General features: G+C 38.7%; 2 protein-coding genes across 3 annotated transcripts in view; one reads left to right on the top strand and one right to left on the bottom strand.

The window, feature by feature from the left end:
- Window positions 1-598: 598 nt before the first annotated feature.
- LOC109998243 (transmembrane O-methyltransferase-like) lies at window positions 599-7,337 on the bottom strand. 2 transcript variants are annotated; one of them, XM_065958605.1, is made up of 4 exons: window positions 6,688-7,337; window positions 5,439-5,701; window positions 3,690-3,886; window positions 599-2,996 (listed from the first exon to the last, which is right to left on the bottom strand). In XM_065958605.1, the coding sequence occupies exons 2-4, from the start codon at window positions 5,692-5,694 to the stop codon at window positions 2,664-2,666; spliced, it is 786 nt and encodes a 261-aa protein (XP_065814677.1). In that variant the 5' UTR covers window positions 5,695-5,701; window positions 6,688-7,337; the 3' UTR covers window positions 599-2,663. The 2 variants fall into 2 exon arrangements, with proteins under 2 accessions (XP_065814677.1, XP_065814675.1); XM_065958603.1 differs by having other exon boundaries at window positions 5,439-5,733; window positions 6,688-7,334.
- Window positions 7,338-9,372: 2,035 nt separating this feature from the next.
- The window catches only part of LOC109998244 (LIM and calponin homology domains-containing protein 1), a 100,266-nt gene continuing 95,772 nt past the window's right edge, over window positions 9,373-13,866 (top strand). The window contains exon 1 of the mRNA XM_065959067.1: window positions 9,373-9,694. Within this exon, the coding sequence (XP_065815139.1) occupies window positions 9,593-9,694 (102 nt within the window). The 5' untranslated portion in view covers window positions 9,373-9,592. The remainder of the gene's footprint in view (window positions 9,695-13,866) is intronic.

The following is a 13,866-nucleotide window of genomic DNA, read 5'->3' on the forward strand; positions in this document are numbered from 1 at the left end:
ACATTGATGATGATGATTTTTAAGATGGTTTTTATGCTGATTAGAAATCTCCAGAGCAGATGTCTATGTTGTGGTTCATGACGATATATCACCTTTAATTATTTATTTTGTGCTCTTCCTCTGTGCACTTCCTGTCAGCCCCTGTGTGTCCAATCAGACTTTAAGCTCCTCTCTAGATCCTTGCTTGTGGAGTCGTGCGGCACCCTGGGTATTTTAGTAGCTAAGACTATGCTTGTGATTTTTGGTTATCAGTTATATTATCACATTGGTTAAATGTAATTTATTTAGATGATTTGTGTGACCTTTAAATAGGAGAGATTCACCGGCTAAGTGCCTGCAAGGCAATATTCATTGTGGCCAGTAGGTGTCAGTAGCAGCATTGATATGTCAACAACTGGCACTGTTCCCTGTGTATTGCAGGAAGTAAGCATCACCCAGTCGGGGTCAGCCCATGTTCCCACAGGGTAGGGTTAGGGTAAGTTACTTAAAAATGTAAGAAAAAGGGAATGTGGGAACATTGGCATGCTCCCTGCAGTCTACCACTCCTTCCAGTTGCCATCACCAACTACCCTGAATAATATAAATGTACCACTCAAAATCAATCAATCAATCAAACTTTATTTATATAGCACCTTTCAGATAAATTAAATTGCAGTTCAAAGTGCTTTACAAGAGTGCAGAAAAGTTACTGACGAATAAGTAGTTTATAAAATCATTGAGAAATCACACATATTGAATGCCCGTACTGTAACCTTTGCTCAATAAATTCAGAAAATGCAATCACCACTTCTCCTGCTGGGCAACTAATGATCGAGGATTATGAAGTATTCATGCAGTTGCTCTGATTTTTTGCAGCTCTGTTGCTGTTTTTTTCTCCTCCGTGGAGAGTGAACTGTTAAACCAGATGGATTCACAAAGTCTTCATCTGTGACCATAGTGTTACCTAACCTCCATGTCTAATTCATAGATTTTTTTACACCACTTCCCCTGTCTCTCCTTCTCTGCAGTGAGCTCTCTAAGTTTGAATTAAATTCCTTATTACAACATTTATCGCCCTGTTGTGTAACATTTGGGAACTCCAGTCTCGACCCCTTTCCCCCCACCCCCGGGCTCCTGGAAATATTGCATTTCATTAAATCGTGTTTTTGCACAGATATTATTTATTTAAATGTTGCACTAAATTGTCTCTAAACCATGTAATGGCTCTCCAGCTGCTCTGAAAGCCTCAGCAGTGCCATTAGAGGCAAATTCAGAAAAACTCCATCCCAGTTTCACCCGCCAGACGACACCGATCTTCCTCATTTCAGATGCAGTGCTTGCTGGGAATCTAAGACATTCATTACGTCCAGTTAGGGGTGGAATACTGATGTGTTTTTAAAGAGTCTGCAGGAGGGACTGAAAGTGTATTCCTCTTCAAAGCTTTGTGTTTTTTTAAATGTAAACATTGACTCTGAGGCCTGAGAGTAAATATCACAGCATGCTCAAGAGGAAGGGCGGGACAAGATCGGGCTGCTGTCACACCTCATCCTGAATAAATCCAGACACATACATCACACACTCAATGTTTAAAAAAATACTGACTTCAATGAGCTTGTTTGGATGGAAGGAAGTGGCATTTCCCATTAAAGGTCCCCTTTTAAACACCAGCACAAAGCACGAGTTCCCATTACTTTAACATGAAGAGAGCAGCATCTAGTGGTGACTCTGAGCACTGCAGCTATTTTTTTTCTTTGTGTAACAAAGGTAGGGAGTATTTTTTATTGTCATTCTGTTTGATAGTTTTTGTTTGTAAATTTTGGCCATATGTGCCATCTACTATTAATATTATTATATATGTCAGATGATGTTTTAATTTCAGAAATAAATTGTTAATAGCAAATCTAATAAGACTTCTTAAATATTATTATTTTTATTATTATCCATTCATTATCTAGACCGCTTTTCCTTTTCAGGGTCGTGAGGGTGCTGGAGCTGATCCTAGCTGTCACTGGGCGAGAGGGGGGGTTACACCCTGGACTGTTCACCAGCCAATCACAAGTCTGACATACAGACACACTCACATTCACACCTACAGGTAATTTAAAGTGACAAATTAACCTAATGAGCATGTGTTTGGACTGTGGGAGGAAGCCGGAGAGCCCGGAGAGAACCCACACATGCACAGGGAGAACATCCAAACTCCAACTCTGTCCCGTACAGCCTTATAATAAATACATTTATGAGGTCGAGGTCATGTTCTGCTGAAATCCACAGTATTTAGTCCAGGCTTCCTCAGAAATGCAAATATGAAAAGTTTATTTTTCCGATTTTTGTTTTAATAGGTCGCATCATATCTAAAATAATTTAGGGTAATTTATGCCATAAATCCTGTTTTATATACCGATATTTTAATGTACCCCTTCTTTCATAATATGATAATGTACAGCAAACATCTGGCTTAGTCAAAAATAAAAAGTTTCAATTATGTTGGTCCAAGAAGTCGACCAAGTGAGGTTTTTTTGATGGAAAACAGTGTGAGCTGTAGAAAATATTTTATTTAGCACTTATTTTTATCCACAAAATCTTTAACACACAAGTAATATTAACACTCTTTTGTTCTAATGCACACACACACACACACACACACACACACACTCACAAACTGAAAGCCCACCCCACGTCTATCACCTGTCTGTCCTTGTGTTTCCCTTGCGATAGAAGAGTTCAGTCATGCACTGAAGCTCGGACTTGATGCAGTAGCGGTCGGCCCTCGTTCTGATCTGATCCAGGATTCCTCTGATGTCTTCAGCTCTCTGGTTCCTGTGGATCAGGAGCACGGAGCAGCCGGAGGGGCGGAGGAGCGCCTCTCTCTCCAGAGCCAGCAGGTCTGAGAGGTACTGCTGGGGGTCATGGTCCATCAGAACCAGATCGAGCCCCTCACTGGTCCTTTCACTGAGCTCGAGAAAGGGGCGCAACGTTGGGATGGCGTTAGCTGAGCTAGAAGTCAACACCTGGAACTGCAGCAAGAGCACAATAAATAAATAAGATAACATAAGATAAGATAATCCTCTATTTATCCCACAACGGGGAAATTTACATTGTTACAGCAGCAAAGAGCAAAGATTGCAAACAAAAAGTGACCACAGTACAATTTAAATAAAAAAAGAAAAATTAAGAATGTACAAAAAAATAGATACTAAAAATAGATTTAAAAAAAAAAAAATAATAATAATAATAATACATTTAAAAAAAAATAGATTTAAAAATAAATAAAATAAAATTAAGAATGTACAAAAAAATAGATACTAAAAATAGATTTAAAAAAAAATAATAATAATAATAATAATACATTTAAAAAAAATAGATTTAAAAATAAAATAAAATTAAATTAAAGAATGTACAAAAAAATAGATACTAAAAATAGATTTAAAAAAATAATAATAATAATAATAATACATTTAAAAAAATAGATTTAAAAATAAAATAAAATGAAATGAAATAAAATAAAATAAAATTAAATTAAATTAAATTAAATTAAATTAAATTAAATTAAATTAAATTGAATAAAATAAAATAAAATAAAATAAAATAAAATAAAATTCAAATTAAATAAATTTCCTGTTTCTTTTGTCTCTTATCTAAATGTTGAAAAGTGGAAATTTCATCTTCTTAATTGAAGGAGTGGAAATTAAATTTTCCCCCGTGTGTACCTGGGTGTGCTTGAAGCCAGCTACAAGTATGATCTCCTCCCCGAGCTCTGCTGTGAGGGGGTCCAGCTCCACTGTGATCAGCCTGCCAGCAGGGGGCAGCAGACGCAGCAGGAGGACAGAGGAGTAGCCACAGTGCATCCCCAACTCCAGCACCTGGTAGGGGCTGACACGCCTCACCACCTCAGCCACTGCTTCACCTTCATGTCAGCGAGGACAACGGGGAAACAGGATTTTTATTTCAAAAATTTAAAAAAAGTGCATAAAAGCTGAAAGAGTTTCTGTCTGTTTGCTACATCTTCATGTTTGACAGAACAAACACATGTCCTTTCTAAATCCAAAAACTGTCCCCCCCCCCATGAAACTTGCTCTAATTAATCCAACTGAGCTGATTGTTAGCTTTAACTTCATCTCAATGCATTAAAATATTGTGATTAAAATGGTAAAATAACAGAAGCTGAGTGAAAAATCAATCTTTTTTTTTTTTTTTTGTAAATTATTGCGATAAATTCAGACATTCGTGTTGTGTTTATTGTGAATGATTATACTGGAATAACGATAAAATCACAAATAATAGCCCAGCCCGATTTCTAGGACAGTTAAAGATACTAATCTGAATAAAATAACCAGCAGTGACTTTCCAGATCTAACAGAAGCCCAACCTTTGCCTCCGCTGTTTCCTGTATGTCCCTGCACCAGAGATCAGCTGCATAATAATGATAAGGTTGTAAATATATTCACTTTTAATTTGCTTTAGACCCCTTCTTTATCTTCAGATTTGAGCAGCAAGTTTTCATACTGCCTTACAAACAACAGGAGTCGCTTCCCTCTGCAGGATGTGCATGTTAATGTGCATGGGACATGTATATGTGGCGTTTACTTCTCCACTCTGCACTGATCTTAGCGCTGCCCTGCGTGTGACTCTGACTCATCTGCTCTGTGCCGACCTCAAACAAAGTCTGAAATAATGTTTCTATGAGGCTGCAGGGATTGTGAGAAAGCATCATGGTCTTCATCTTTTTCACACATCAGTGTTATGTGGATCTTGTGCAATATGGGAAATGTGGAGAAAAGCTGCATTTTGTTGTGTTTTTTCTTTGGTATGTCCTTCTCTGTTTACATGTCTTCTTCTGTTTGCTGTTATTGTTTTCTGTTGAGTAACACCACTAAGGAGGAAGCTAAATGTATGCACCAGGAAAACATTATCATGTTGTGTCGTATCGTATCATATTGTACAATGCATTGCAGCAGTGTTGGAGTCAAGACCACAGCTGAGACCAAGACATACCCAGAGTGCTCCAAGACCGAGACAAGACCGAAAATATCTCACTTATTTAGACCGTAACACTGGGAAGGTTGCGATTGTAACCGGGGGTTAAAAATCTTGTTATGAATGATTTTAAGTTATTCATGCTTTTGGAAAGAGGTGTTTTTCCTTCTAATAAAAAGAGATGACTTTAGAAAGAAGCCTCTCAGTGGTGGTCTCGACCGGTCTTGATTTAAAACCTGGAGTCCACCCAGTCCAAGACAGAGAGAAGACGGAGTAAAGGTGAAAGCCATTCTGAGCTGAGACCTTCAAAAAGTGGTCTGGAGACCGACCTAGAGACCGAGACAGCTCTGGAGGACTACAACACTTCAATGAAGTTTAACTTTATTTCTGAGAAGCAGTCTGGGCTTCATGTTTAAATGTCTGAAGGGTCGTGTATCGATGAGGCCGAGCTGCTAAATAAAGACATCGTGCTGCATACTGACCAGTCGAGGGGCTGATGCAGAGGGACGGGTTTGTGTCAGCGTAAAGTTCAAAGGTCGCCATGACGCTGTCGGCCTTCCCGTGGGTACAGTTGGAGAACACAAAAGCATGAGCGCTCCTTACGCACACTTTTCCTCGCAGCAGCCTCAGCGCCCACGCCGCAGCTTGACGGCACAGCGTGGAAACTTTGACACGGAAACGACTGGACACCATGAGGAGCGCCGGGAGCAGCGGGACGGAGACGACCACGAGCCACATTTCACTGCTGTGAAGAAGCGAGAAAGAATCGCTGATTACCTTTGAATGAAAGCACAAGTTTAAATGAAAATGTTAGGCTGCGTTTTCCGGTAATTTTTCTGGTGAAAAAGCACGTTTAGAAAATACAAAAGTCCTCTATTTCTGCATTCAAAAGCTGATTGTTCACTGTTTAACACTTGCAGGAAAAGCATTTACATATGTGCCCTTTAATTATGACTCATAATGTGACTATTTCTCAAAGTCACTATCACACTGGCAAGATATTGATTTGATACTGAATCACACAAAGCACTTCAAAATGTAATATAATAGAGTTTGTTAAGCATTGCATATTTATATGATCTAATTTTTCATGCAACCAGAAAAACACAGGAGACAAGCTGATGTCATATATTTGGAATGAGCATTTTAATATGTGTCAGTTTGAATGCATGATATACTTTGAGTCCTGAAAGGCTGAGAGTCTCCTTATCTAACTCCAAGTCAGTTTCTACTGCGAGAGCGTTCACTGAAATGTCAAATATTCACATGTTAAAACAAATATCCTGCAGATTCTTAACTATCCAGTTAAAGACCAGCCAGCTTAGAAAACATGACACATTGAAAACCCCTGCAGGTATCCTAGTTCACAGTGTGGGCACCCCATGTAGGAGGGCTGTAGTCCTCCAAAGCTGTTTTTCTTTAGTAAATGCCCTGCCATTGATTTACAGGCATCATGTATCTCTGAATAGGTTTTACAATAAGGAAAAACTCTTTCAGTAATGTTACTGCAATGCCATGTTTCTAATAATAATAATAATAATAATAATAATACATCATGTTTAACTTATTAGTTCTTTAATTGTTTGAAACTAGAAGCATAATGAATTAGAAAAGTCGAGCAGTAGCTTCACAAAGTCTTCACAGTTAAAGTTAGAGAACACTGAAGTGGAGGCATGTAGGTCAAAGCAGTAAAGTAGAATAAAGTATAAACTGTAAAGGTGTAAAACTTACCCAACTGCTCTGTTCCCAGTCGAGATTAGGAGAGCCTCCTGTCAAACACAGATGGGACTGTCACTCCTGTACGTACAGACACTGAGCTGCAACATAAAAACAATCTGCTGAAAGAAACAAAACCTGATTTTACTTTTAGACAGACATGTCATTCAATGGGCTTAGTTGTCACACTACGCTATTTTCAAATCCAGGAAATAGTAGCTTTGGAGAGTGGGAAACAGACAGTAATCCAACCTGGGAAGCTCCTCCTCCTACTTTTGTGTACTACTTCATTTATCCACTAGAGGTCAGCAGAGATGTGAGGATATCGATGAAGCTGTGCACACTTTATTTGGATGTCTGGATTCGTATCATTTTTACCTCAGGGGCATCTTTGATAAAAGGTACAATTTATAAACTCATAAAGTTATTAATGAGGTTTTTTTTAAAATTCTGTAACATTTTTTGATATCTGTGTTGACTTTTGTTTGAGAAATGTCCCTGATTTTAGGCCACAGTGGGCTTGTAGTTTACTCTAAATGTCTTTAAATAGTCTTTACCAATGAATGAAGGGGAACACACGGTTGGATTTAGTCCAAATTAATGGTAATATAACCTGTTTGGGTAGTTCAACCACAGCGTTTAAGGGTGGAAAAGTGATGAGATACCCAATTTAAGATGCAAATCACAGATTACAAAAAGTTTCTGAAGTGCAAGTCCGCTTATGTCCTGTTGACAACTGAATCATCTTGGTACTCCAGTTATTCCTCACACAGTATTTCTTAAGCAAAATCGCCCACAAGAATTGAGATTAAACTGACTGAAAGATTCAAATTTGACTAAATCATGAACAACAGAGGCATTCTCAGATTTAGCAGGGTCTTATGGGCTGTCCCTTGAACAGAAAAAGTTGAGTTTAATAGACACAACTTGCAGATGAACACAGTCTACAGATTTGTAATGCCAAACATTTAATAAGAGTTTTTCTTTTTTACAGCTTTGTCTAAATATAGTTGTTTCTAACTGTTAATTTCCTAATAAATATCAGTGACTGAAGGTCAGAGTTTTCTCTTTAAATGAGTCTCTTTGCTCCAAACTAGTGACCTCTGCTCTCTCTCAGTTGCTCCAGAAAGTAAAAGTGGGTGTGAGGTCCCCTGTGTGTTGCTGCCCTCATTGGCTGGTGGCGGAGCGGCACTGCTCTGTGTATTTTTGGCCATTGGAGCGAATAATACTGCGGTGTGCAGTGCACTGTGCAAGTCCTGTCGCTCCATCTGAGTAAAGTTAGCCAGGAGCAGATAGGTTACCACCGGAAGTCACGCTGTTTGGCAACAAGAATAAGAGTCTAAATTAAAAAAAAAAAAATCTATGCGGGCGGGTAAAGTCAGTTGGTAAGAGGTCATTTAATTTTGTTGAATATCAAATGTGACCTCTGCAACACGTACACTGCTTTTGAAGCCATTTGCACAATGATAAAAAAAAAACAAGTAATATTGGTCAGCCATTAAATACACATTCACATACCTTCGTTGATTTCACGTACATTAGTAGTTTTAATTTAATAATAAGTTGGCATTTCACTCTCCTATAAAAAAAAACAAAAAACATTACCTTCTGGTGTTCTGTCGAGATGTGCTGCCTTGTCGAAAATGTGACCGTAGTACGAAACGATAGCAGCAAGTAAAGTAAAAGTAAAAGCTACCAGGACAAAAACAGACAGACTCAATGTTAATTTACTACTTAATCTATGTATTATCAGAGAAAGAATTGGTACTGTATTTATATAGGGTGTCAGGTAAATCCTATATTGATGGACAACACTCACCTTGACTATCAAATATTACAGGAAAAGATATTTTTTAAACACCACTACAGTTACATTTGCACTTTAAGGGAAACAGGAGGTATGCTTTGATACCTTAAAACAAAACCTTTATTTAATTAAGATTTGATTTTAGCACGGCCACATGGGCGCACAACTCAAAGGGTAGCATTATTCGACACAACACCTGTTTACGTATGTACCGCCAAAATGAAAGACCCGTATCTACTTCCGGGTTTCGTCGGTGTACCTGTAGCACATTTCTTGTAGAAACACAGTTGCACCTCAAATTACACGAAACATGCCGCAAACTGCGCCTTTACTTTAATGTCTTTTAATCTGTTTTGGTTGCTTTAAAATGTCTTTGAGTATTCTGGGAATGTCTTTTAAGATTAGTTAGTTGACGGTAGCGTTTTTTAGGGTTACCATGGAGACACAGAATCTGGTTCTAACGTAAAGTTAACTGTGTACCTGGATTATGTTTAACATTACGTTATTTAGCTGGCCTGTAAATCGTATGTATAAAATGGAAGGTGTAATTATTTTTGTATCAAATAATTTATTTACAAGTTATGCAGTATGTCTATGTTACTTTATCATTTATTTATTTATTTCCCTTTTATTGTTTTGATTTGGTTAACTGTTTTCTGTTTTGTTAAATCAGGTTACTTTGTTTGTTTTTTTGCAGCTATTCTTGTTTTGATATACTGTATAAATGAAATGTTCAAAGGGTAGGCAATAATAATAATAATCTTTATTATTGTTCGTGTAATGTTTTATGCTTTGTTGTCATGGACCGAAATAAATAGTCACTACTACTATTTACTCGAACAAAAAGGCTTTTATTTTGATACGCGACACCGGAAGTCCTCTAACTAGGTGTGGCTGACTTGACGCTGATCATCATCTACCTACAGGCTCCCAAGAGGAGCGATACCGGAGAGCAGGAACTGGTTCGTTCGCCTCGCCGGTGCTGCTGCAACACCTACAACCGACGGAGGAGAAACCGGCTGACCGATTCTGGGGGAATAACTCACCACTGAGCCGCTTTTTGCAAGAATCCTCCAGGCTTTAAAGACTTGGGAGAGCAGAGCCTCTTCGCCAATGGCAAGTCCGGTTGCAGACATCGGACCGTCTCATCAGCATCACCCGGGGACCGAGTCCGCCGCAGACGCCGCGTTTCAGGAGGCACAGAAATGGATTGAGGTGAGTGCACATACCGGATTCAAATACTTTATTAACTGTTCAGCCCCCCCCCTCCCCGTCAGACGGATGTGTGGCCTTAGTTACTGGTTTGCAGCATGTGTCTGCAGAAGCTTCTCCTTTAAAAGGCAGCTGCATTTTATTGCTTCGTCACCTGTTGAAGGGTGACTCAACCAGACACACTGTGGTTCAAAGTATGTGTGAAATGATAATGCATAGTGTGCCACTGTGTGTGCTTATTGCTCAGTAATAAATGTGTTTAGTTTGTTGTTGTTTTTTTAACCTTCTGCAATTTAACATCCCTGCAAGAACTTGACTAAATAACTACTCAAATACTTTCTAAATAGAATCGTATGCTTCTAACATGACTTCTAACTTTAAGCGTGTAATATCCTCCTGATGTTGACCACTCTCTCACTTGTCTTTTTGGGTGCCATTATAGAGTAGCTGTGGCTGCCGTGGGGCCTGCTGCGTGTTTGGCTGAAAACAATGAATGCATCATGTGGAATGGATTTTTTTTGCCTGTCGAACAATAATCACACAAACAAGGTTTTGTTCTGGGAGAATTTCAATCATGACACTCGCCTGCCCCCATTGCATTTTGACTTTGTCATCCTGCAGTTGGCTTGTGCTGAGTGCTTCTGTGTCCACTGATGGCAGGGTGTTTATCTGTTGCATATGTGAGGAATGCATGCCTCAGCTTTGCAGGTTTTAAAAGCTGTGGTGAAATCCCACCGTGGCATGACGTGTTTAAAAGAGAGTCAGTGCATCAGGGGAGTTTGTAAAGATTATGTGGACTCTGCATGGTGGGGTAGTGTGGGACCCCCCCCCCTCGCACTTTACCCTCATTTGTGTTTAATTTCTCACTGACTGACTGAATGCTCAGATTAGGACTACCTTTGCAGTCTTGCAATAATCAGTCATCTAGTTTGTAAATAAAACCCAAACGTTTGTGACATAGAATTGACAGATTTAGTCAATTTTTCAACTAACAGTAGTTAAGACATTTTATTAATTATTGAAGCAATTTCTTAACCAGAAAGGTTTCATATTAGATAATAGACTTTTTCTGGTCGAACTTGCACTATGGAATATTTTATTTGCCTTTTCTCCTTCTTATCCATGTTTTATATAAAATGTAAGAATCATAAGTTTAGTGTAATTATTGTTTAAGATCTACTGTAGGGCGTGTTCACCCTGTTTTTGTGTTGATGGCAATCAATCAATATGGAGCACGCTCACCTGTTCACCTGGGTATTGGCTTAAATGGAGAGAAAGGGTGAGCCTGCAAGCGGAAACTTTCTGTTGACCGCCACAATACACTGCACCGTAATCACACACAGATATTACGATCAGGTAACTGGTTCCAGTTGTAATTTCATGTGTTGTCGAATAAATGACGCAGCTTGCATCTGGAAGTGAATTATTCTGACAGCGCGTCACAGATTGTATTTCCTAGCTGCGCCTTTTTCCTGACGACCTGCACAGGCCGATATAGCAGCAATATAAATGATTACTCAACACACATATTTAAGAAAGTAGTTTGTAGTTGCAGCCTTCTCAAGAGTATTTCTATGATCTGTGCAGAGAAACCAGTCCACATTTATTTGACTAATTCCTTCTTTTCTCAGTTCATGCGTCTTTGATCCATTTTGTTTGTAGCTTCTTCTTAAAGTGATTCAGAAACATATCAAAAATATCATTTCAGTCTGTAAAGTGAATTCTAGAGCAGTGTGGTTCTCAACTGATGGAGCCTCAGGACCGGCCACCAACTCCCTCATGAACAATCATGAAACCAAATGTCTGATATTTTTCAACCAATCAGATTTATTAAATGTAACATTGAGCAGTTTGGGCCTCAGGCGGTAGAGAACATGTGACAGAAGAAGGGACTGGAACAAAACAAACACGTTTTAAAAAAGTGCTTCATAGACATTTTTAAACACAATTTCCTTTCCATGCACACATTTGCGAGTCTCGCGACCCACAAGAATCTGCTCTGTGATCCACTTTTGGGTCCTCACCCACCAGTTGAGAACCACTGAGGACCAATACACTAATGGAATTGCATTTATAACTACTGTCTCTCTGCTTTGATACATCTTTCTTTTTTACTGGTTGTGTGTGTTGATCATGAATGATTTGTAATCCTCCAGGATATCTTTTCCAACTAACATTAAGACACTGTGTTAAATCTAGCCCTAGAGTATTATATCTCAAAGTAGTACAGAAAACGACAGCTCCTCTCCTCTTTAAGAGTGTCATGCTCCAATGCAGACCTATTTAGCAGCACCAAACTCCTCGGAGGGTCTTATCAAGTCTTTAAAAAGCCACTACTGACCTAGAATCTATGAGGCAGATCAGGGCTGAGAGTTTAAAAGAGGAGAGAGAGAGAGAGAGAGAGAGCTGATACCTCTCCTCTGTTATTGTTCCTCTATCACACTCTGCCCTGCAGGGACTGATATCATTACCCATACTCACCTGGTGACAGGCCTGCAGTCACCTCGGGGAACCGGAGACATGTCCCAGCTTCCTGAATGAATAGAACAACATTTAGTGATAGTCCCATCTGTCTGTGTTTATTTAACTGCTGTCATATATGATGTCAGGGTTTGAGGCTATAGGCTACAACATCTAAATGTGCACAGAATCTGCAGGAAACGTCCTCACTGTTGACCTGCATGCTTTGTGTTGTTCACTCTTCACATTTTAGAATAGTTTGAATCCTGCAGTCTGAAACACAGATGGTGTTGAGGCTGCTGTTGAATACCTACTTGGTCAATATGTTCTAGTCCCGCTATAGTCGCACACACATGAGAAACTGATACTATAGCTCTGCTTTTCTTTGTCCAGGAGATTTTCACATCAACTCTGTAACAATAATAGAATAGAATTACTTTATTGATCCCAAACTGGGAAATTGTGGTGTTACAGCAGCAGGTTATCAGAGCAAATAAAACAATATAAGAATAGATACTTAAATAAGCACTTAGAATATAAAACATAAGAATAAGAAGAGATTTATACATCAAGGATTTAACTTAACATTCTTACTGGTTTTTAAAATACAACGTTTATTCAACTGAATGTAAAAATACTTGCTGGAGGTAAGAGATGTAAATTCACAAATGTGTATATCCTGGATGATTAGGCTTTTTTATGTAAATTATATAAAGTTATTCTTTGCACGTGGGAGGGTTTGCACTGTACATGACTTTTTGCTAGATCCCAGAATTAAAGCAACTGAGCAGGAGACTGATTCCTTGCAAAGAGGTACTTACTGTATGTTTATGCTCTTTCATGATTGATGAAGATGGTTTGGAGTGAAATGCCCTTTGGGTAAATGAGAAATGATGGATTCATTTGTTCTTGGTGAAAGGGAGAAAATGTGTTTTCATCACTATGAGTACCCGCTGTGGAAATGTTCAGAGAAGCACAAAATCAAGACTTAGCTGACATGTACAGCTTGTGTGGTTTCCATGGAGTAACGCAACAGCACTGACGCTGAGCAGCAAAGATAGAAATATGTTTTTCACCAAGAGTTGGTTGAACTTAGATTGTCAGTGATACATTTGTCCTACAAAGAAACATTATCCTGACTGTCCACTTTGAATTGCAAAGTGTTCCTCTCAAAAGTGTCACCATGGGAACTTAGCTTGGAAAAACAGCAGCCAAACGCTGTTGTTTGTAAAACCAGACACCTTGATGAAGCATTAGCACCTGCACTCATTAGGTCCTTGCCCACCTCTTCCTGTCACCATCTCATCAGTCACTCTGTTGTTAATGACGGTGTTCAGGCTCCCCTGATCTTCAGAGCAGACTGGCTGCTCCCTTGATGAGGGTGGAAACCTTCAGTTGGTTCAGTTGATTGATTTGTCTGTTAAGGTTTTGCAGTTTAATTTGTAACAAATGTTTCATGTCATGTACGTCTTTGTAACCTGCTACTGGATGCTTTGAATTCCCCTCGGGATCAATAAAGTATCTATCTATCTATCTATCTATATATCTATCTATCTATCTATCTATCTATCTATCTATCTATCTATCTATCTATCTATGTATGTATCTATCTATCTATCTATCTATCTATCTATCTATCTATCTATCTATCTATGTATCTATCTATCTATCTATCTATCTATCTATCTATCTATCTATCTATCTATGTATCTATC

This window comes from Labrus bergylta, chromosome 9 (genome assembly GCF_963930695.1).
Source record: "Labrus bergylta chromosome 9, fLabBer1.1, whole genome shotgun sequence".
Lineage (NCBI taxonomy): Eukaryota > Metazoa > Chordata > Actinopteri > Labriformes > Labridae > Labrus > Labrus bergylta.